The sequence below is a fragment of the Heterocephalus glaber genome, unplaced genomic scaffold (genome assembly GCF_053883595.1).
Source record: "Heterocephalus glaber isolate CG9 unplaced genomic scaffold, H.glaber_assembly_v1.0 deba00001538, whole genome shotgun sequence".
Taxonomy (NCBI): Eukaryota; Metazoa; Chordata; class Mammalia; order Rodentia; family Bathyergidae; genus Heterocephalus; species Heterocephalus glaber.
In genome coordinates, this window is record NW_028258333.1 from 3,543,852 (window position 1) to 3,568,509 (window position 24,658).

The 24,658-nt window shown below is 38.4% G+C and overlaps 1 protein-coding gene across 6 annotated transcripts in view; it reads right to left on the reverse strand.

The window, feature by feature from the left end:
* The window catches only part of Dnah5 (dynein axonemal heavy chain 5), a 332,580-nt gene that overhangs the window by 24,980 nt on the left and 282,942 nt on the right, over nt 1–24,658 (reverse strand). For all 6 annotated transcript variants that reach the window (XM_087189237.1, XM_087189236.1, XM_013072408.3 and 3 more), the window contains 8 exons: nt 23,378–23,623; nt 21,959–22,178; nt 20,275–20,480; nt 19,460–19,663; nt 17,421–17,636; nt 15,533–15,745; nt 13,504–13,656; nt 12,649–12,880 (listed from right to left, as the gene is read on the reverse strand). In XM_087189237.1, coding sequence (XP_087045363.1) covers nt 12,649–12,880; nt 13,504–13,656; nt 15,533–15,745; nt 17,421–17,636; nt 19,460–19,663; nt 20,275–20,480; nt 21,959–22,178; nt 23,378–23,623 — 1,690 coding nt within the window. The remainder of the gene's footprint in view (nt 1–12,648; nt 12,881–13,503; nt 13,657–15,532; nt 15,746–17,420; nt 17,637–19,459; nt 19,664–20,274; nt 20,481–21,958; nt 22,179–23,377; nt 23,624–24,658) is intronic.

Below are 24,658 nucleotides of genomic sequence, written 5' to 3' on the forward strand. Positions count from 1 at the left end.
AACGAAATAGAGTTTCTATTTTAATATTTAGATCTTTAATCCATTTTGATTTTAGTTGAGTTCATGGTGAGAGATATAGGTCTAGTGTTAATCTTTGGCAAGTTGAAGCCCAATTTTTCCAGCACCATTTATTAAAGAGGCTATCTTTCCTCCAGGGAGGGTGTTTGGCTCCTTTATCGAAGATGAGATGGCTGAGTGTGTCTGGCATCGTTTCTGCATCTTCTAATCTGTTCCACTGGTCCTCAGGTCTGTTTCTTTGCCAGTACCATGCTGTTTTTATCACAGTAGCTTTGTAGTAGAGTTGCAGGTTGGGGATTGTGATACCCCCTGCCATGTCTCTGTTACCTAGAATTGCTTTTGCTATTCTGGGTCTCTTATTGTTCCAAATGAATTTTTGGATTGTTTTCTCAAGGTCCATGAAGTATGCTGCTGGGATCTCAATTGGAATTACATTAAATCTATATAGCAGTTTTGGAAGTATGGCCATTTTCACTATATTAATCCTTCCTACCCAGGAGCAGGGGATGTCTGTCCATTTTCTGATATCATCTTCAATCTCTCTTTTCAGAGTGCCATAGTTTTCAGAGAAGAGGTCTTTGATTTCTTTTGTTAGGTTGATTCCTAGGTATTTGAGTTTTTTGGATGCTATTGTGAAAGGAATTATTTGCCCTATTTCTCTCTCAGTGAGTCTGTCATTGATGTAGAGGAAAGCTATTGATATGTGTGTTAACCTTGCAACCAGCTACTTGACTGAATTTGGTTATTAAGTCTAGAAGACTTTTGGTGGAGTTCTTGGGGTCTTCTATATAGAGTATCATGTCATCTGCAAATAATGACAATTTGACTTCTTCATTATCTATCTTTATTCCTTTTATTTCTTTCTCTTGTCTAATTGCCATGGCTAATGTTTCCAGAGCTATATTGAACAAGAGTGGTGATAGTGGACATCCTTGTCTTGTTCCTGATTTTAGTGTGAAGCATTTCAGTTTGTGACCACTTAGTATGATATCGCCTGTTGGCTTTTTATAGATGGCTTCTGTCAGTTTGAGGTAGAGACCATCTATTCCATCTATTCCAATTTTTTGTAGGGTTTTTATCATAAATGCATGTTGGATTTTGTCAAATGCTTTTTCTGTATCTATGGAGATAATCATATGGTTTCTGGCCTCGGCTCTATTGATATAGTGTATTACATTGATTGATTTTCATATATTGAACCATCCCTGCATCCCTGGGATGAATCCCACTTGTTCAGGGTGTATGATCTTCTTGATGATCTTCTGCACTCTGTTGACCATTATCTTATTAAGGATTTTTGCATCTATGTTCATTAGTGAGATTGGCCTATAGTTCTCTTTGTCAGTTGTGTCTTTCTCTGCTTTGGGGATCAAGGTGATGCTTGCTCCCAGGAATGAATTTGGGAGTATTGCTTCCCTTTCAATTTCCTTGAAGAGTTTAAACAGTAGTGGCAGCAGTTCCTCTCTAAATGTCTTGTAGAAGTCAGCAGTGAAGCCATCAAGGCCCGGGCTTTTCTTAGTTGATAAGTTTTGAATTACATTTTCAATTTCATTGGTTGATATTGAGTTGTTCAGAATTTTTAGGTCTTCTTCGTTCAACATTGGTAATTCATATGTATCTAGGAATGTGTCCATTTCTTCTGTGTTGTCCATCTTATTGGCGTATAGGTTCTGGAAGTAGGTATTGATGATCCTCTGGATTTCTGCTGGGTCTGTTGTCATTTCACCCTTTTCATTCCTAACTGCATGGATTTGGACCTTTTCTTTCCTTTTTCTGAAAAGATTGGCTAAAGGTTTGTCGATTTTGTTGATTCTTTCGAAGAACCAACTCTTGGCTTCATTGATTTTTTTGTGTTATTCTCTTAGTCTCCATTGCATTGATTTCTCCTCTGATCTTTATAATTTCCTCCCTTGTATGAGCTTCGGGGTTGTCCTGCTTTTCTTTTTCTAGAAGCTTGAGATTCAGCATCAGATTGTTTAATTGGGCTCATTCTGTTTTCCTAATATGCATATTCACTGCTATGAATTTCCCTCATAAGGCTGCTTTCATTGTGTCCCACAGATTCTGATATGTTGTATTGTCATTGTCATTTAATTGAAGGAACTGTCTGATTTCTTCTTTAATTTCCTCTGTAACCCTTTGGTTATTCAGAAGTGTGTTGCTCAATTTCCACATGTTTATGAAATTTTTTGAGTTTCTTTTGCTATGGATCTCCAATTTCATCTCACTATGGTCTGATAATATCCAGGGGATAACTTCAATTCCTTTGCACTTACTTAAACATGTTCTATGTGTGAGTATGTGGTCTATTTTGGAGAATGACCCATGGGCAGCTGAGAAGAATGTGTATTCCGATTTTGTGGGGTGGAACACTCTGTAAACATCTGTTAAGATCATTTGTTCAAGAGTTCGATTGAGTTCTAGTATTTCATTACTTATTTTTAGTCTAGTTGATCTATCTATTTGTGACAGTGTTGTGTTGAGGTCCCCCACTACAATTGTATTAGTGCATATATGACTTTTCATGTCCATTAGTATTTGTTTTATACAGTTGGGTGCACTCGTGTTTGGTGCATAGATATTTATGATTGTCATCTCTTCCTCTTGGATTGTTCCCTTTACAAGGATGTAGTGTCCTTCTTCATCTCTCTTAATCAATGTTGGTTTGAAATCTACTTGATCTGCAAAGAGGATAGCTACTCCTGCTTTTTTGGGGGTTCCTGTCACATGGAGTATTGTTTTCCACCCTTTACCTTTCAGTCTATGAGTTTCCTTTTGAGTGAAGTGTGTTTCTTGTATGCAGCATATTGTTGCATTTTGCTTCTTGACCCATTCTGCCAGTCTATTTCTTTTGATTGGTGAATTGAGACCATTAATGTTGATGGTTATAACTGAAACATATTGACTTGTCATTGCCATGACTTTTTCTTTTTTGGGGGCTCTCCCCCTTTACATTTAATTTCTTGTCATGTCAGATGGGTTCATTCTGCTTTGCTTGCTGGGATTGTGATCCTCAATGTCTGTTCCTAGGCTATTGTGCAAAATTCTTTGCAGTGCTAGTTTGGTATTCACGAAATTCCTAAGGTGCTCCTTGTCATGAAAGTATCTTATTTCTCCATCAATTTTGAAAGATAGAAACTCTGAACCAGTTGGAACAGAGGTTAGGTAGAACCCTTGAAGATATTGTTGTAGGAAAAGATTTTATGAACAAAACCTCAGTTGCCCATGAACCAACACAAACAATCAACAAGTGGGATCTCTTCTTATAAAAAGTTTCTTCACAGTAAGACAAACCACCAACAGTGTGAAGAGACAACCCACAATGTGGGAAAAATTTTTCACCTGTTGTTCCTCAGACAAAGGTCTACTATCTAGACTCTATAAAGAACTTAAAAAAATCAGATCTCCCAAATTTAAAGACCCAATCCAAAAATGGGCATCTGAAATGAACAGACATTTCTCAGACAAAGAAGTAGAAAGAGCAAATAAACATATGAAAAAATGTTTAACATCACTGGTCATTGGAGAGATGCAAATGAAAACAACACTGAGATTCTGCCTCACCCCAGAAAGAATGGCTGCTATCATGAAATCAACCAATAACAAATGCTGGCGGGGCTGTGGGGAAAGAGGAACACTGCTCCCCTGCTGGTGGGAGTGCAGACTGGTGCAACCACTGTGGAAATCAGTAAGGAGATACATCAAAGAACTAAGACTGCAAATCCCATTTGACCCAGCTATTCTCCTGCTGGGTATCTTCTCCCCAAAATTAAAAGAATCACATCACAGAGATATATGTGCACTCATGTTCATAGCAGCACAGTTTGTAACAGCTAAAACTTGGAAGCAGCCCAATTGCCCATCAACTGGGGACTGTATAAAGAAAATGCGGGGTTTTTTTTTTATAAAATGGAGTACTACTCAGCCATAAAAAATGAGAAATTGGAGATACTTATAGCTAAATGGATGCACATTGAGGCGATACTCTTAAGTGAAATAAATTGGACACACATGTGTAAATACCAAATAGTTTCTCTAGGTGAGAGACTGAAATTGTAAATAAAGACTAAAAGGTATAATAGATAATGTGAAATAGGAAGAAAAGGGGTAAAGGGGAAGGGGAACTGGGCTGGGTAGGGGAATGGAATTAATATGAGAAAATAAAAAAATGGAAGCAAAGTCTTTGTAAATAGGGAGGGATGCAGGGGTTGAAGGGAGGGCAAGGGAATGGAGAAAAAAATAAGAACCAGGAGAGATTATGTAAAGGTACAAATTTCTAATGATGAATGCCATTATACCATATACCTAAAATGTACCAATAAAAGAAATTTTTGAAAAACTTGTGAGTTTGCCTAGTATCTGGTGTATAGAAGTCAAGGATGCTGTTTACATCCCACAATAGTCAAGACAGCCTCCCCAACAAAGAGTTATCCAGACCCAAGACTGAGAAATCCTGTTCTAAAATAATGAATTCATACCTATTTTGCAGCATTTTAAAGCTATGTTTACTTAATCCTACAAAATTAATCATTAGAAACAACCTAAAGTAGCATGACATCTAATTCTTAAGTTCGGATGTAATGTATTTCAATTACTATGAGGATATCACTAGTAATATTAATTGTATATATATGAAATACTAATTATATATATATGAAAAATTCTGATCAAGTGAATGACAATGAATCATGGAATGCTAACTACACTAAGTGATATATTTGAAATCCTTTAACCCTAGGATCAGTTAGCAGGTCATACATAAATAACTAATTGTTGCTCATATTGAAAATTTGATTAGCATCTATTTTATAAACCTTGAAGTTATTAGAGACCTACATCTGAACCTAATATTGATTGCTTGAATTTTAATCCCAAAAGAGGACTAGAATTATTATTATTTTTGTTTTGGTACTGGGGATCAAACTCGGGACCTTGCCCTTGCAAGGCAGGCACCACAACCACTGAGCTAAATCTCCGGCCATGGAATTATTTTTTAAACCATTCTTTTTAATGAGTAGGCAAAAACAATTCTCTGAAATATTTATCTAATTTTATTTATTTTTAATTGCTTCAGAACTGAAGGGTCCCATGCCAAATCACAGCAGGTAACCACGTCTGCAACACGATTAGAAAGCCCCCTGAAAATTCACAGTGAAAGTGCTGACTGATACCAAACAACCACACAAGCAGATGATCTGCATCCATTCCCCTGCTTAGACAAATAACTTTGAAGAGAAAAATGAGCATGCTAGGTAGGTAGACCAAATCAGCTACATATGTTTAAAGCCTTGTGATTCCAGCAGGAAAAAAGAGAAAAGAGGTCGGAGAAATTGGTGAGCTCTACACTCTAGCCTCCTAAATATTTTAATAAAACACGTTGGGCGAGTTTCACTCCCTAACTATGTAGCCTATCTAGCCTATTTTTTTTCATTAAATTTATTGGTACATCTTAAGTATAAAATACAGTTACATTAATCCACACATTAGTATCCATAACATGTGTTTCTTCCAATAGCCAAAGTAACCAAGTTACGTAGTATCTCTAGGTAACTTTAAATCATTCTTTAATTTAACCTCCCTGTTGCAAGAACATTTAAATTACAGTAATTAAATACCGCAAAGATTTAGGGGAAAGAAAGGAAGGGAAAAGAAAAAATACGAGAAAAGGAAAAAAATGGAAACAAAGTCTTTGTAAATAGGGAAAGGTGGAGGGGGTGAAGGGAGGGGAGGGGAATGGGGAAAAAATAAGAACCAAGATATAGCATGTAAAGGTACAAGATCCCCATGAGGAATGTAACTGTATTGTATACCTAAAATGTACCAATACACTTAATGGAAAAAAATACTGCAAAGATTAAATAAGTTAATATATGTGAATGCCCATTAAAACATAATGCCTGTGATGTGATAGATGTCTAATATATGATACATTATTTGCTCTTTTTCTCCTCTCTCTCTTTTGCTATACACTCACAAATGTGCCTACACAAACACACACCTCTGTCAGAAGATTTTTGCACACTTACCTTTCAATAAAGCAGATCCCCCAGACTTACATCCCTATGACTGTGGCAGAGTCCCAGGCTTACACCCTAGAAGCATGGAGTCCTGGAGTTAGGGATGGCCTCCCTATCACCTTAGGTGGCTCTCCCAACCCCAGACCCTCGCCTGCACAGTCTTGGTTTAGGCTGAATCACAGGCCAATCTTAGACACAGTTTTTCCCCAGCAAGAACTAACCCCCTGAGCTCCCGGGGCCCCTCTTTCACTCCCTAATTACTAACCAGAGATTCCCATGAGTCCTGTCCTGTCCCTCTAAATGCTCCAGTCACAGTTTTCTGCCACAGCTCTGAAATCTATTTAGACGCTTCACTCTGTCTATATAATAAATCTGTAGAGACCTCTCTTTTCCGTATCGGTCTCTTTTCAGCTTCCTTTGGCAACAGGGGATCTGTTCTCTATGTGTGTGACTTTACACTCCTAGTAAACTTAGTGTAGTTCAAGTAATTTTTCCATGATGTCCAAAAGAGAAACATGAATTTAAAAATTTTAAGAGTATGTCACTCAAGTTTTAGAGCTAAAATAAATGCTCAGATGTCTTCTTTTTGAAAATAAATAAAATCACTCCTATATCCAAATGTTAATAATGAATTCATTTAAAGAGAGAAATTGTCATTTATATTAATGTAAAAACTATTAACAACATAAGTTCTAATTTTAGAAGGCTGCACTTGGAATGTCTTTGGGTCATTAATGATACCACATCTCTATCTCAATTAGAGACTTGTTGAATTATCAAAATTAAATGCATACTATGAAAAGAGTAATAAGAATGTTGGTTTTTCAACACCAAATGAACATCTTTTCAACAGCAAAGCTATTCAGTAAAACAAGTTTCCACCAACTTCTATTGAAACCAAAAAGTACAATTAAAGTTTTTATTTCTATTATTTTGAAATTAGTCCCTTTTTCCTTTGCTTATTTTATTTTCTCCTTTACCTGCTGCTAATTAGTATCACCACTGACTAATGCCCAGCAGGGTGAGTACAGCTGTGCCATACAAATATGTTCTTAAGTGATAAGGAATTGCCTCTGTTATGAAATTATTACTAAATTACTACCGTGCTGAGATGTTCAATGTCAAATTGCCACAGATTTTTATTCTTTAGTCATAAGGAAAGAAAAGTAACACCTAACTCAATGTGAGAAAGATTTTTCTTTCATTTTATAAGGGAAACATTTTTACAACATGTTAACTAGATGCAATGATATGATAAATCAAAATTTCTAAAGTACTATTTTGGATTAAAAGAACATTGACTGTTATTTCTACAAAGTAACTACTTCTCAGTACTTTCATTCTGCTCCCCACCAAGAACCAACAACTGCAGAGCCACAGGCAGGATGTTGTGTAAATCTGGCAGACACTTACCTTTCTGCATTCAGTGAAAAAGTACTGAGCATCACTTGGAGCCCAGAATGGTACCGAGAGCCTGTGTGTCCTACTCTGATGCTCAGCTCCATGCTCTGCAGGCTCCTCCTCCTCCGTCCTGTGCACACTGATCTCTCTCCTGGGGAAGGCACAACCCTCTGAAAGATTACACAACCTCCCTGAGCTAAAGCCTCTCTAACAAATTGTTGTAAAGATTAAATGAGACATGATGTGGATGCCACCTATAAAAACCCTCTCAATAAATGTCAGTTCTCTCCTCCAACACTCTCCCCATCTCCACCTTCCACCTGAACAACCTCCTTCACCCACAAACGTTGTGTGCAGCTAAAATCTGACATCCAAATGTCCTAGACAGACCCTGCCTTCTATGTCCCAAATCTGAACTCTTGGCAAGAGCTAGAAGAGTGAAAGGAGCTGAGATCTGGAGCCAAATGTATAGAGATGGCTTTCAGTCCTACTCTTACCAGCTGTTTACCGGTGGAGCACATCACTGAACTTCCCTGGCATTTAACTTACTGCTAAAGTGAAGATAAAATAAGGATAAGATCAACAATCTTCCAGGGTCATTTTGAGAAAGACATAGAATGGCTCCATAAAAGTGTAAGAGAATGTTTCGCACATACCACAATTTTCAAAGAACTCAATTTTTTCTTTTATTTTTTTGTTGTTCTTCTGGTTATTATTGAGAATTTACCAAGTAACTCTCCTGAATCTACCAGGGTATCCCACATCATCTTGTTCAAAACCAAGTCCAGGTTCCATATCTTTCTGAAAGATTCTCCTACTCCAGTGTTCTCTAGGCAAAGAGAAATTGATTTATATCCATGGTTCGAAGGCCTCATAAAGGCCCCCAAGTTAGTAGGTCTTAAAATCAGAGTCCAGGCAAGATGGGAGGTGGGGTCTGCAGGACACCAGATTGCAGCAATGCTGTTCAAGCTCCATGGGGCATTGCTCCTCCTTCCTCTCCCAGTCTCCACAAGAGAGCGTGGCCCCGCCACCCTCAACGTGGGTTCCAGAATCTACAAGCCCATTGTAAATCACAAATAATTTCCTCTATCCACCTCACCCTTCTCTAATCAGAAACATAAAACTGATTATGTTCCTCCACAGTGGGGTATATATACTTAAATATAACAGGGTGGTGGTATGGCAGGAACCAGTTTCTATTTCAGCTGTGGCAGATCTCTCCTTAACTGAAGTGGAGGGTGCTGCTAGGTACCACGTGCCTCACTTGGAACCCGACTACCAGAAGAAGCTACACTAAGACAGGTCACGGATGCTCCCAACTATGCGACGCCATGCCTCTGTCCTTAAGGAAGTTGTGCCTTCTGTGGGAGGGCCACTTACCCCAATTCACAGCCCGCTTGCACTTGATGTAGGTGAGAAACCCAAAAACTTTGAAGCCATTTTTAATTCTTTTCCTGTCTTCTTGCTATGATCTAATCAGTGATGGTCAACCTTTTAGCGCTTTCAGTGATACAAACAGCCCAGTCGGCTGCAGCCATCACACATGCCATAGATTCGCCACCACTGATCTAGACATACAACACTCCCCCCCAAGAAAATTTCATGTTCAGAGGTGAGGTTTTCAAAAGATGACTGGACAATGGTGGCACTATATTTATCAGTGGGTTAATCCTGATAAATATAGGATTATTCAGGATATCTGGTGACACAGCAGGGTTATTTGGTAACCCATGCTAGGAGGAGGGTCCTGGTTGGAGAGATGGGTCACTGGAGACACTGTAAGGGCCTGTTTTTGTCTGTGGCTCCTCCATTCTCTCTCTGCTTCCTGATTGGCATGAGATGAGCTGCTTTCTTCTGCCATGGCACTTCTGCTTTGGAGCCAGCTAACCATGGACTGAAACCCCAAAACTATGAGCTGGATTAAACCTGTCCTCCTTTAGGTTGTGGGTGTCACATATTTTCCCCAATGAGAAGGCTGACTAATATACTCCTCTCATCCAAAGTTTTGTCCATGTCCTAGCTTCTGGTCATATCTACCTCACTCCTGTTCTCTCTCACCTTTTCTTTGCTGCCTCAGCCCTTCATCAGCTTCTAAAATGCTCCAATTGTCTTTCCCTGAGCTCCTTCCCTCTCAGAAACACCTCGCTTCTCCATCCTTGCTCCTGTGGGGATTCATGTTCCAAAAGAAAGATATGCTTATGACATTCAGAGAGCAACTTTAAAATCTTGGAAAACCCAAATGTCCTTCATGCTTGGGTGCTCTTTCCCTGGCCATCCTCAGTTCCTGCCACACCAAAGTCCTCACCCAATGTGCCCTGGGGCACACTGTTTGACTGGACTCTTCTCTCCGCTCCTGCATATTAGCACAGCCTCCTTCTGTCACTCAGACTCACTTCAATGTTCTGTCCTCACTAAACTCCTAAATTATCTTATACTGTAGCATAACAGAATGTGCTTTCCTGAAAGAAGAGAGAATTATCTGAAGTCAGCATGCTCACTTGCAGTAGATTCTTACACTCACAGTAGAAAGTCTCCACGAACACAAATTAACAAATGCTTCCCAGGAGAAATGTAAGGTTATCTCCTGCAAGCCTCTGGCCACAACATGTTCATCAACTAATTAATGCATAGCCTTGCAATATGTGTTTTTCTATTTAAAGACACCTTTTTAGTATACACTATTGATTCACCAATACTGAACTCAAAGCAATAGCTCTGTAGCTCATGCCTGAGTTACTCATCCCAGTTGACTCAGCATACATATTTTTTCTGTAAGTTTTATAAAAGATTTCTTGTGCTCAGAAACAATAGAAAGCACTTAAGTATTATACTAGCATTTTAAGCAGAGAAAAATTCAAAAACTATAGCACTAAATAGACCACCAAAAGGATATTTGTGTACATTATGAGAGCCAAAATCAGAAGGCAGAGTTTCACCTTGTCCAGCCTTAGCTGAGAACATATGTGTCGAGCAGCTCATTTTTTTGGCTTCTCTGTGGTTGCCTGTGAACGACTATGAACCTGGATTTGAGGATTACAAGGGAATCTGAGCATGTAGGTGAATTCGCAAATACAGAATCTGCAAATAACAAGACCTGACTGTGTCTGTTTGTTGTACGGTCGCAACATTCCCTCCCCTCCAGCCACCCCGCCTTGCGCTTTGAGGCTGGGAATGGGGCCTCCGCCTGGTCTTTTTCAGTGTTACATCCCCAGCCCAAGGCAGTGTTTGGCAGAGGGTCAGTGCCAGACAAATGGTCACTAAATGACCAAGTGAGCTGATGCTGCTTCCTTCTGTCCAAAGAAACCTTTCTCTAACTTCAGGCACATTGAATCTTGTCCACATCTCAAAAGCAATCTCCCTAACCTCCCAGGAATATTTAGGTTTTCCTTCTAGTTCCCTAAGCACCTTAAATATATCTCCATTATACTATTAATCCAATTATATTTGCATTATTTTTTTACTTATTGGTCTCTTTCTCTCTAGACTTGGAGTCCCTGTGGGCACGATCTGGTTCATAATTATCTTTGTGTCTTACCTGAGTCATAGCTGGTAAGTATTAGGCAATCAGCAAATGTTTGCTTAAAAATAAATATTTATAGTTTAAAACCTCTTTCCCTGACTCATGTCTCCAAATGTATTGTTTATCTAAGGGGAGGGGATACCACCACGATTGAAAGAGAGATTATTTTATTTCTTTGCTTGTTTAAAGAAAAATCACTCATGCCAATCTCATTTCTTCCTTAGGATCCACTATCATGCTGGCTTGAGTTTATGGCTTAGGATTCTACACTGAACAGGAATTCCTTGGGACACTAAAAAATGATCACTGAGGGGAAGTTACCTGAGTGAAATGCAATAACAAACCTTCCAGAAATAGCAGGCCAACAATGGAAAATAGTCCAGATAGTGTTAGACATGTCAAACAGAAATTTGATAATTTCGCCCAAACAAAATTAATGTGTGTGCTTCTCAGAAGTATTATTACATTCGTGAGCTGAAATATGAACCCAGCATTTTACCATTAGAATTAAGCCAAATGTCCTTGAATTTGATCTGGATTTCGCAGCCTGGCTCAAACCTTCAGACTGGCAGAGCCACCACCTGCAGTGGAGCCCTGTGCAGACCAGCCGAGAAAACCTACCCTCCACCCACCTTTGAAGCCAGGCAGGCCTCCCTGCTGCCAGCCTGCCCTCTCAGTCCCCCTGTCAGCTCACCTCCTTCCCCTTCACAGGAAAACCATGTGAAACACTTCTTTCTTACCTCATCAGAGATAAATGAGTTGCGATTTTAAAAAATACTGTGCTTAAATTTTTTTAAAATCGTTACAGTAAAAGAAACATTGCCACTGATGCCCCTCAGAGTATTCCTTCTCCTTTGAACATACTTTGTTCTATATATTGTTCTTGACAATTACTGAAGCAATCCAGGAAGTCTTCTTTTGGGTGTCTTTAGCTGCGCTGTTCTGTCTGCTTTGATGTTCTGAATCCACTCAAAACATCGATCTTTCATTGTCCTTTTGACTTTGGGGAAGAACCAGAAGCCTCACACTGTCAGGTCCAGTGAGTAAAGTGGATGAGGCACACCGCAATGTTTGCATGAGCCTGCCTTTCTCTTCAATGACATTCAGTGGCACCGTACCCCATATTTTTGATCACACGTTGTGAAGACATTCACAAAAGAGGACTTCCATAATTACTTCAGAAATTGCCATGAATGACGGCAAGTGTGTGTTCAAAGTGAGAAGTGTCAGAGGGGGATTCATGGTGATGTGTCTTTTAGTGTAATAATTTTTTATTTAAACATCGACCAGGGCCAGGGACTTAGCTCAGTGGTGCCGCTGCCTGCCTCAAAAGCACAAGGTCCTGAATTTGATCCCCAGTACCAAAAAAAAAAAAAAAAAGAAAAAAAAAGAAAAGTAAACATTGACCATATTTTTCAGTCACACCTCATATCTCTGACTGCTTCATGAGTATCCATCCACATATTATTGTTTTATCAGATAAGCAAGAGTTATCTAGAATTATCACCTCCACAATTACCACTCAAGAACATGTCCAATGGCCAATAAGTATTCATTAAAAATAGGTGTGAATATAAAGTTGATAAAATAATAAAATCCCTATTATATAGTAACAAAAATAATGGGTTCTGTGTTTGCAAGATCATCTAATCCAATAATACCAACCTTCACCAAGCGTGCAAGACAACTTACTATTGTTTTCTGCATAAATCCTTATGACAGGCATCAGCTCAAAGAGCACTTTGGGTTTTGATTCAGTGAGCCTCATGTTCTTCTTGTCCCACCCAGCGCCTTCCAGATACAAGCCATACACATAGACACCCTCTGTAGGAGGGGCAGAAATGTCATCCTTCATCCACTTGGTGACTTCATTGCAAAGGACCATATTGTCCAGAGCCCAGCCTTTGTTGGCCCGAGTTATTTCCTATTCAGGACAGCATAAGATGAAGGAAACAATTAGCAGTTTGTCTTCATGGAAATCAATATATTTCAAAAGTCAGTTCATTTCTATAAGAATGATTTTCAGAATTGGGAATAATGACTTAGAGATCCTATATTTTAATAGAACCAGGAATGGGGAAAAAAATAAGAACCAAGATACATCATGTACAGGTGCAAATACCCAATGATAAATGCAAATGTATTGTATACTTAAAATGTGCCAATAAAAGAATTTAAGGAGAAAAAAAAAAGAAATAACAGTGATGAAAGTTTAGCTACATATTATCCTAAATCAAAAAATACAATGCTATTTTAAAGAATTTTAAAGATTCTTTCATAATACCATGTCCTTTCTAATTTAAATAGTTCTACCTTTAAAGAATAATTAAATTAAATCAAGTACAAAAATAACAAACAAGTAATTTGTAATTCAAGCTAGCAGCCTGGGAATAAGTAGTTGCATTTATGTTCATGATTATGTACCTGCTAGTACCAAAAAGAGACAGCCATTGTCTACCTTATTACATTGTTTAAAACTATAATGAAAATAGAAAACTTGTAGAGAAGAATTATAATAGCACAATGAGTGCAAATCAGAGCTATTACCTGTCGCATTGCAGTTAAAAATCCTTGAGAGTTAAAAAAGCCTGTCATCCAAAAGCAGTGGGGCCGGCCATTGAAAACCCAGGAGGCAAACTGGCAGTTTCTTTCTAGGAGTTCAGTAAACCAGAAACCCAGCGTGCTTGAAACCCATGATGCCTGAAAAGCATACATTAAAACAATTTATTAATACAGGTTTATTCTGCTGTGTAAACTGACTATGTTTGGTGAAAGACAAAAAAGATGAGATATCGATTTCACTTTTACAATGAAAATGTCCTAAGTCATGAATTTTCATTGAGTTCTGACATGTAGGATTTTCAAACTGTTCTTTCTCCTTAATGATAAGAAGATAGATACATTAGAATCAACCAATCATTCCATGTTCACACAGCTATTTAAGATGGCTGATGCCAAGAGAACCACATTCCAACTACCAATACACTCCAATATATTCACCACCAATTCAGCTACCAAGGAATCAAAGCAATTTATGAATTAAATTTAACAGACTTCCATCATTGTTGGGTTACAATTTCAACAGACACAGTATAAAACATTATTTTCAAAAATGTGCTCACATTATCATCAAGATAAAATATCGCACTTTAACAGAGAGTCTGTGGACAATAAATCATAGGAGCCTTTCTGTACTTACGTTTAATGAGGGAAGTAACAGTTATTTTTAGGAGTGCTTGTCCTTTGAGAATACAAGAATATTTCCCATCATTAAGAAACAGGAATGGAAATCCAAGTCTCTTTACTGTCCACAAATGATTTGCACTCACTGCCTCTAACTTTCTCCCTGAATTCACTTGTGGCATTCCCATTATGAGAACTGGCATGAATGTATCGTTAATGTTACCAACAGCAGCACTGGCAGGCCTCTCCAAATCATAGATTGTAACATTTGGCTATAATTGCACTATCTCACATATAATAAATGTAGGGATCAACTTGGGTAGGTTTAGCAGTTGGATTTTAAATATCTTAAGAATTAATTTGCCTACTATATTTCAAGAACTATTGTGATTCTACAGACTGATAATGAATTGAGAAGAACAGAATCCTGAATAAAAAGATCATATCAGATAGAAAACTCCTTGGCCTTGGCAATTCATTTATTGGAAGTCAGAAAGAAATAAAGAGATTTGTTAAAGGCTGAGACTGAGTTTCTAAATTATGCTGCTAGAGGGATAGATGGTGCAAGCATCAGAGATGGAGAAGACAAAAAGAGTCTTGGTTACTATAGGCTGCCTACAGAGCCAACTGCCATGGAATGCTCCAAAGCCCTGGGTAAGAGATTTGAGGCTCAGCACTAAAGAAGTCTTTTCTAACACAGCATTACCTTCTGGTCCCTTTATGTCTCACTGTTCTGTTTACCCAAATCGTGTACAGAAGGCTGAGCCTCCAGAAACACCAATGCCTGAATTGCACTCCTAGATGCCGCCCTGTCTGTGAATCCCCCATTTGGCCCAGCCCCTAGCCTGTTAAAAGGAATAAAGGGATTTATTAGGCAGAAAAATAAAACAAGTAGTCAGTAAACATATTGTTGAATTAACTTGTTCTTCTGAGATAACAGTACACACTAAGATAGATGATGGATAGATATCTTTCTTTTGTACAACTTTTAATATTTAAAAGTGTGCAGGTACAGTTCCTTCTTTAAAAAAAATGTCATGGTCTTTGGCATTCAAGAGCTTGGGTTTTAATTCTGATTCCTATACTTCACAGAAGTGTCATCTGTGAAAAAACAAAATTTTCTAAACTTAAGTTCTGCTTCTATAATGTAAGGGCAATAAAATGGGAAATTTAGTTGAAATAATGCATGTAAATTGCCTAGTAGAGCACCTAATATGTGGATACACTAAATAATTTCCTTCCTTCCCTTCAGTCTTGACAGGGTTCTAAAAGGATTGGTCACTAAGCAAAAGAACCATTTTAAGTAAATTCATCTTTGGTGCTTTCCACTTGCCAATTACAATAATTCCGTGCAGTGAGTGATTAGGCAGAATAAGGGCAGGTTTGCACGCACTTTTTTCCAGCGAGCAGGGATTCTGGCATCAAACATACAATCCAGTGCATCACGCAGATTTTCACTCATGATGATGGTGCCATCGATAGCAAGTTTTAGCTCGGTCAGCGTGCTGCGAACAAGGCTGAGCACCCTCTGCATCCTGTCTATCTCCTGTCGGAGGAAGATGTTCATGGGCTGGAAGAGCCCCATCTTCTGCAGCCTCTCCTTCACCTGCCATGGACACATTCAACACATGCATTAAAAATTAGCCAGCTACCGTGACTTTATGGAGCTGGTGCTCTGGGACTTCTGAACAAGCACCAATTTTTTACCATCTCATAAACAATAAGTTTTTAATCTTTTCAGTGGTAGGAGGAGGGGAGGAGAAATAAGAAAAAAGTATCTCTTAGATGAACAGTTTAAATTTTCATAGCAGAATGAAAAAAAAACCAGGTAGGCATTCACACAAAGAACAAATGTGAAATGCACAACCACAACTGTGCAGTCTTTCAAATGGCAAATGCACTTATGGAGAAATATCCATTTACTGCCATTCTGAGCTCCTTTAAGCACGTGTGTGGACACACACAAGCAGATGTGTATGTGCACACACTCATTCTCCTGCTTGTCCCAAAAAAATGCCCATCCACCCCTCCATCCACTCATCCATTCCCTTCATACACACGCTGAGAATTTTCTGCATGGCAGCTATTGTGCTAGGCCGAGCTGCCTTACCCAACAGTGACACTCACAAATTCAGCAAAAGGGGGACAACCCTTCTGAATCCACTTCATATGTTTAGTTATATAATTATTTATCTACTTTTAGATATTTTAATTGCTTCATAAATATTTCAACTTCTGGTAGTTGTAAATGACCTCTCTCCTGATCCTGTCATAAAAAGTGGTTATGAAGGATGATAACCGTATTGGTCTTCTCCAAGCAAAAGATCAGAGATTCTTCCAGGGAAATTATTCCTTTGGCAATAGGTCCTTGAGCTCAGTCTATAGTACTAGCAAGAAAAGTCATTTGCTTAATAGCAAACAATAGGATATCCGAGAGTAGAATTCTTTTTAAAATCGATGGAAAAGGACGAAATATAAAAAGTCACAGTGGCTGTGAGCTAAAAGCATAGTGTGGTTAATCCACATTGAGTAATTCGAAGGCCACCTGGAAAGTAGGCCACTTACATTTGGTTTTACTAATTAAAAAAAAATATATTATCCAGTTAAATATTTTCATAAGGCGCATTAAAATGTCTAAAAATTAACTTTCATGATTATAGACCTGCTTGGAAGTTACTAACATACCAAAAAATATCAATTTTTAAAACGAGTAAAATGAAGGAGCTGGAAAAAGATCATGATTTAAATAATGTAGGCTCCTGGAAATTACGAAGGCCAGAATTTTAAAGTGTACGTTAAACCATGCCGTATATATACTTTATATTGTATTTTTTACTGTATACTCCTTATATATGTATGATTGTGTGTGTGTGTGTGTGTGTGTGTGTGTGTGTGTGTGTATGGATGTATTATTTTCCTCTTCACAAATGACAATAGGAAATACCACCGGGAATGATTTCAGAACAGCAATTTAAACCCATCAGCATAGGTTTTTAATTTAGGAATGAATATTAACATTTAATGATGAATTATTAACATTAATAATTATTTATGAATAATAAGATTAATTATTAATAATATATTAACTCTTCACGAGTCTTCATTTTCTATATTGTGAAATTACATTCCCGCACTTTAAAAACTTCTTTAGGAAGTTTGCTGCTGAATGTTTTTCTAATTTCTGAAAAAAATTCAGAAAACTTATTTTTCGCCCTCCGTCCTTTTTCTCGCTTCCTCCCAACCAGACACACGCAGGGCTGCTGCGCCGGGCTTCCGCTCACTTCGAATGGGCTGTAGTCCGGGGGCAGCTTCTCCAGCATATCATCAGCCAGCCGGGCCACCACCGCTTCCCGGGTCTCGTCTCCTCCCCCTGAGCTGTCCTTGGGCTGGATGCCCAGGACAGTGTCCAGCACGTCCTTGGCCAGCTTGCTCTGGTAGGTGATGTCGGCGTTGGGGTGCAGCCCGAACACCTCGGGGCTGTCGTAGGCGGGCAGACCCTAAACAGCAGACGGTACACATAAGCACGGACTGCCGACACACGCACCAGGCAAATTTCATCGTAGGGAATTTAAATATTATCTTATTAGGATAAGCATTTTCATTTGTGTCATTTTCATTTGTGTCAGGCTACAAACCACTGGAAAATAATCATTAATTTGTTCTGAAAGAAATTCACACCAAGAAACATAAAACAGAGTCATGGCTCGTTGAGGTCCATACCTCCAGCCAAACTTAATCGGAGACACTGTTTTGTTGAATATGAGATCGAAAAGGAGTCATGGGTTGGTGTTTTGTTTTCTGATAATCTGGTTCAACCCACTTTAAATAAATGTTGTGTAATTAATGGTCATTATGTTTATAAGACACCAGAAAATGAGAACTTTAGCAAGCATATCCCAAAAAGACCAAGGGTGGAAGTTGTACTTTTCCAGGGAGACTAAGAAAAAAGAGAAATATTGGCAGAGTAACGGGGATAGAGAGAAAAATAAAGAGATAAAGAACCAGAGACAATCAGAAACAAGCAGGAAACAAACTTCCTCAGTCACTGGAAAAAAGAAAATTTACTTCCCATCTGACATATATTCCTATGCATAAGTCTTTTCTTTAACTTTATTATTGTCTTGTTCGTATTTTCCCTCCCTTCTTTCCCTTATTTTATTCCTTTTCAGAAAATGTCTTCTAATGAGCTACCTCAATTTCATTGTGAAATGGGGCATATATTAAAAAATATACAGGCATTCCTAAATTTATATCTTCTCAGGCACTTTTCCTATTCATTTGCAATGATTTAAAAACACACACAGTACAGTAGGAAAAATATATTTGTTGATATGAATTAATGAAAATGCAGAAGTAGTAATATATGATAAACTCATTACACTTATATATCAAAAAACCTATAAATATACTGATAAATTTAGCCCTTTGGAGCTGTTGTGCCTTTGTTGACTCTGAGATTAATCTTCGATAGATGCCAACGAGACTGTTAAATCATGATCTAATGAATTCAAGGTATAGAGAAAATAATATAGTTACCTTGAAATCAGATTTTCCCACTATGTATTCCCATGCTTCCTTATTCCTTCCATGATCTACCTCATTCCTTCTTGGAGCCGTACTCCTTAAGGACAATTTTTCTCACCAGTGTTCACTTGGGAATATTTGGTTCTTAAAACTGCTACCAGCATCTATAGGGTAGAGGCTGGGGATGCTTAGACACACACACACACACACACACACACACACACACACACACACTACCCCATGACAGAATAATCTGGTACTAAATGTCAATAGTGCCTAAGTTAAGAAAGCTTGTCTTAAATAAAACTCTTCTTTTAAAAAGCACTCTTCCTGGAAATTGTATCTAAATGCTGCCCACTTCGCCAGGATTAAGGAATAGATGTTGGAGCATTAGTCCAGTGGGTTGGAAAATAGAATAAATTGGTTCTAAAGTTGCCTTTGCCCATGGCTATGGTAGCTAAATTCCCATGGTCAGGGACCCCTGGGTGACTTGTATAAAATCCCTAGTATATGCTCTCCCATGCATCCTTTCCCCAAAGAAATTTTCTCACCAAGGCCTTAAAAGAAAAGGGAGGTAGGAAAGGAATCAATACAAAATATGCATTTAAAACAAAGATACACATTTTAATCATCAAGTGAACTTAAAAAATATGAAAATGTATTTATAGCAGAAGCTTTTGAATATCTCTCCAATCAAACTTATTTTTGAAGCAATAAAGACAGGTTAAATAAATCTCAAAAAAGGTCAAAATGCCAAAAATATTTGTTCTACACATAAATTCTGAAGTTGACAAACCTGGATATATTGAAGATAGTTATCCACCGTGGTGCCTCTTGGAATGTGGTATCCTTGGTAAAAGCTGAAATCTGGCCCAAACATGTTCTCACTGAACCAAACCTTGGCAAATGTGTTCAACAACCTCTTGTCATAGTCATCCGTGACTCTACCTCCATACTGAATCTCGCCTATCATGTAGTGGACAGTGGTCCAGGAGATGCCCTGGGAACATGTATAGAACAATTATGTGGATGTGGCCACTGTCTTGCCCTTATCTGCCCTGCCACGTAACATTCATGTTCTTATTGTCATCCATGTCAGTCAGTTGGTTGTTCTTCATCAGTAATGCCAACAAAGTGTAGAACAAAAATTAAACAGGCAAACTAGAAGAGATACTCAAAGCTCATGTTAATGATCTGACATAGACTCTTCATGCATTTAAGGGTTTTCATACTTTAATATTAGAACTTTAATTTTTGAGGATACTGAGACAGGTCTTTTAAAAAGCATACACTTCACAAATGATCTTGACTCTCACATTTATTTTTTAGGAATTTAGAAAAACAATACTCCCCACACTAATCCAACCCTCTATCCTTGCAACGGGTTCTACTATAGGGGATGTCACCTTGCCTTTGAGAAATAACACAATAATCAAAACTTTTCCATTTTTGCCCTGAAATCTAGAAGAAGTGCGGTCTAAGTTGCTGTGACCGAGAGATGACCCCACAAGTCTATCAAATGTTCATAATTCATCCCAAAGCTGGGTGCTCATGTGAGTCTGATGCCCATCCCAGAATCCCCAGTGACATATGGCGGCAAACACAGCGTACCTTTTTGATATCCATGTCATCTAAGTGGTTTTGGATGAACTGCACTGTGGCGTTGAAGTCTGCTTGATTAAATTCATAGGGGATATTCCACCCCAGAGGACCAAACTTTCGCCTCTCCTGGACCGTGGAGTGCAAGAAAGCCACAGCGTACAGCATAGGCTTCCACTGCGCCCCGGCGCTGGCCTCCAGCAGGTCCTGGCTCATGCCTGTGTGTTCCATCAGGGGAAAGATCCCATCATCTTCTATCTCTTTTACAAGTAATTAGCCTTGCAAATTCCTGTTATAAAACTGCGCTGATTTTGAATTATTTTTATTATATTTATTTGACAATTATAGTTTTAAGATTTGGATATCCATGGATACAGACTGAAAACCAGACTAATATGCCAAAGAACATATAAAACATGTAAGGTAATTCCACTAAGTCAAGGTACACTTTTAGATACACCGTCTGCACTGGATTATAATACCTTTTTTTCACTCTCTCCTTTTTTCCTATTATCTGTCTTTTATTTTGTACTTTATATATATTGAGTTTTTCATATAAGAGAAAAACCCTGTGATATTTAACCTTGTGTACACTGCAAACATGTACTAATAAAAATTTAAAGAAAATATGTGAGGATCCAAAGACCATTTCTCTTTGGAGAATCTCCAAAATTACTGGGAAGAGGACTTGCATGGGGTTAGCAAGGTGATGTAAAGGCAAAATAGGAAAGGAAGGTTATATAAACATAAATACCATTACTGTAGCTACTGCAGCTAGTATATATTAATTATGTTAATATATGCAGCATATAGTTGGAGCCTATGTTTCTAATTGATTTGATATTAAAAATTATATAGAAGGCAGGTGTAACCCAAGTATGTGCCCCAAATAATAATTATATTTATATAACATATGGTTATATATTATTTAATTTTTACTGCAATTATTTTTCTATTCTGTCCCCACATTATCTTGTAGACTAGTGGAAATCTGACTCTTATTAGCAACTTCCCTAAAAAAATCTTATCGCAAATTTTCCAAATTGAAATTCGGTAACTATTTTTGTTGTTGTTGTTGTTGTTGTTAAATATGTTATTTTAATTACAATTTATTCCAGTCCTCCTGGAGATTTTATTGTCTCTATTTCACATATGGGACCACTGACAACCACCCAAGACAACAAAGCAGTTGTCAAGAGGATGAATGGTATCATGATTTTCAGTTCCAACTTCCGTGCTCTTTTCAGGACCCTGAGTCCCCAGGGGTTGCCCTGCAGCACAATCTCACGAGTGAGGACTCATTTTGGTTGTTTTTTGGCTACTGTTGGATTTGTAACTTACCTGGTGTTATGACGTGACCCCCGTGAAGCAAAGGCAGGCCATAATTTAATTCCGACTTTCATCTTGGAAGAGGCCACAATCCTACTTTACGTAGGACGCTGACAAAGAAAGGTAGAGGCCAAGCTGGGGAACAGCTCCAGCTTGTACAGAGCGACGTCACAAAACGAGAAACAGGTGGGAATTCGTGAGCTGCACTCCCTAGCACCACCAAAGCATGTTCCCCCCGGAGGATGGCAAGAGGGGGCAGTCACCTCTTGTCAGGTTAAACTATTTGCTAATTCTGTTAGCATTTCTTGGAGAAAACAAAGAAATGTGCAAAAAACTCCTACAGTCTCAGAAGTATCCCTCGACTCACCGCCATAGGTTCTCTTCAGTCCTGCCCGGAGGCCCTGTGGAGGCTCATTGGCAAACTTAATGGACATCTGAAGTAGTGTAATGGGAAACTGTGTATGAACCTCCGTGGTCATCCACAGGCGGAAGGCATCATGTACAGTCTCGGTTTCTGTAATTATGTCCATTAATTCATCCAGGAAATCAAGCCCCAAGTGGCAGTTCTGTAAGAGTGCCCATCCTCCCTAAACCGACAACAATAAATGGAAATTGTGTTATTTTGTGTTTCACTCAGGGATTTCAATTACTACTTTCTTTAGAAATTAAGTCATTAAAATTTAATAGGGATGCACATTAACCACTTCACATTAACCTGGGTCAAATTTAAGGATATAATATTCTTTAATTGAGATGCACGACATTTTTGTTATCGCACATATTTGTCCCATACTATACTATCTTGCCAGGTGTAACGATGACCTATGGCTGAGGTCATGACAATAACTAAAGTAAAATGTAAAATTACTTTGGGAAACTTATGCAAGAGGATTACAAGTTCGAGCCCAGCCTGGGAAACTTAGTGACTTAGTGAGATTCTGTCTCAAAAAAAATAAATAAATAAAAAAGGTCAGGGATGTAGCTCAGTGCAACGGTCCTGGGTTGAATTAATTAATTAAAAAAAAAAAGTGTAACAGTACTTCCAAGATTGATCAATTGAAAACATCCATTTAACTCAGCTCCCTCCCTGAATTCCATTAAAACTACAATGAAGACCTCCCCCCACCCCAAAGGCGTAAACTTCTAAGGTCAAAGACAGAGTAAAAAAATACTGATCACATTTAAAGATCAAGAAAGCTGGACCCTAAACTGGCATTCAGGGAAAGCTGAGCTGTCACCTGATTTGTATCATGTAACTTTCCAAACACTCAAGAACAGGTGGCAGGAGGCAGGTAGCTCTGTAAGTAGGGCTAAAGGTAGAAGACTGAAAGTCCAAACCCTGGCATGTTCCTGCTTCCCACAATAAAAGATGGGAAGTTGATTTCTTTAGAGGCAAGAAAGACTGGGATTGGACCACAAATTAATACATTAAGAGTACAGGTGCCCCAGGTGAAGGAAAGTTTACCCACTGGATTTTGAGACCTATTATACTACTTCCTCTCTCATGGAGTTCTCAGATTACTACTGGCAGGAATGTACTCTCTCAACTGTGGAAGAAACTTCTCTGGGAATCTGACCACTCCAAAAACAAAAGCCTTTTAAGCCATATCTTTTGCAACAAGTTATTCTATAAGAAGAGACTTTGTGTAAAGCAACTGAGGCAAACTTTGTGGTCATGCAATAATAATTTTCCCAATACCTATTCTATGGAATATTTTTAATAAGATCATCAAAATGTCCATATCCCAACTCTGCAGTGTTGTCAGCACTAGACGTTTGGCCTTACATTTGCCATGCTCTGCTGCAATAGTTTTCGAGCGTGGACATCCTGGCCCTGGCCCATGGACACATAACGGGTTTCTATTTTCAATCTCTTCCCCAAGGCAGTGATGGAATCTGTGGGGTCTGAGCCCATAGACAGGAGACAGATGAGTGGTGTCTGTGGGTCCGACTCCTCCCATGTCTTTTCCAAGTCCAGAATAACTCCTTCTGTATATTTTTCTCCCATAGAGTCCATGATGTACTTGCGGGCCTGTGAAAAACAGTATGAAATTCAATGAAAGTAGTTCATGCAACTCCCTCATTTATACAAGTAGTCTGGTTCCAAAATTCACTTTTTCTGAATACAACAAAGACATCCATAGTAATCCTGCCAGGAAATAGGGAAGATAATTCTTTTTCTTGTTTGCTTGCTGTTTGTTTATGTTCCCATTCTATAGGCAGAGAGGCTGTGTTACTTGTCAAGCACAAAATAGTACAGTTAGAAGTCCAGATCCCAAGCTGGGTGACTCTCTATAGCCCATTTCAGTACATTGATTGCTTCTTGCAATACATAACAGAAAAACACTTTTTCTTTAGGATGCTTTGATACAAATATATGTATTTAAATAATCAAGTAAGCAGCACAATAGGTATTTATTGAATGGATAATTATCAAATATCTACAATTGAATAACTTTATTACACACTTACTGAATAAAATGAATGAATTTTTCTAAAGCTCCAATCCATAATCTTTCTCTTCATGACCGTTACCATCCCTTTCCATTTTTGGTTCATCCCTTTCTACTATTAACTTTGTTTTGAATGAAAGGCATGCTGACAAGATCACAGACTTTGTCAACTTTACCATCTATCACAAAAAATTCGAGGAACAATATACTTCTTTTGCAAACAAGGTCAAAAGAGAATTTTATTTTTCAACAAATAGAATTCTGAGCAGGAACCTTAGTTTTTATTCTCTCTCTCAAAAATAACTAGACTCACCTAAGAAAATTTTCCTCCAATCCCAATGTCTTCTACCAATCAAGTGAACAAAATTTAGGATCCTCTTCTCAGTGGTATTCTTCAGACCAATCATTCTCATAAAGCAAGCAGAGTGTAGCTGTGTGTGCAACAGCAACTGCAACCTCCCCCAAAGTCACGTAAGTAGTCGGCCTTCCCACCCCCACATCTAGAGAAATACGAAAAAGCTGCCAAGGGAGCTTCCTTTGAATCAGAGAGCTTCCAGACAGACCAGGAAGGTGAGGTGGGCTGGTTAAACCACTCTCTTTGGCTTAAATGCGTC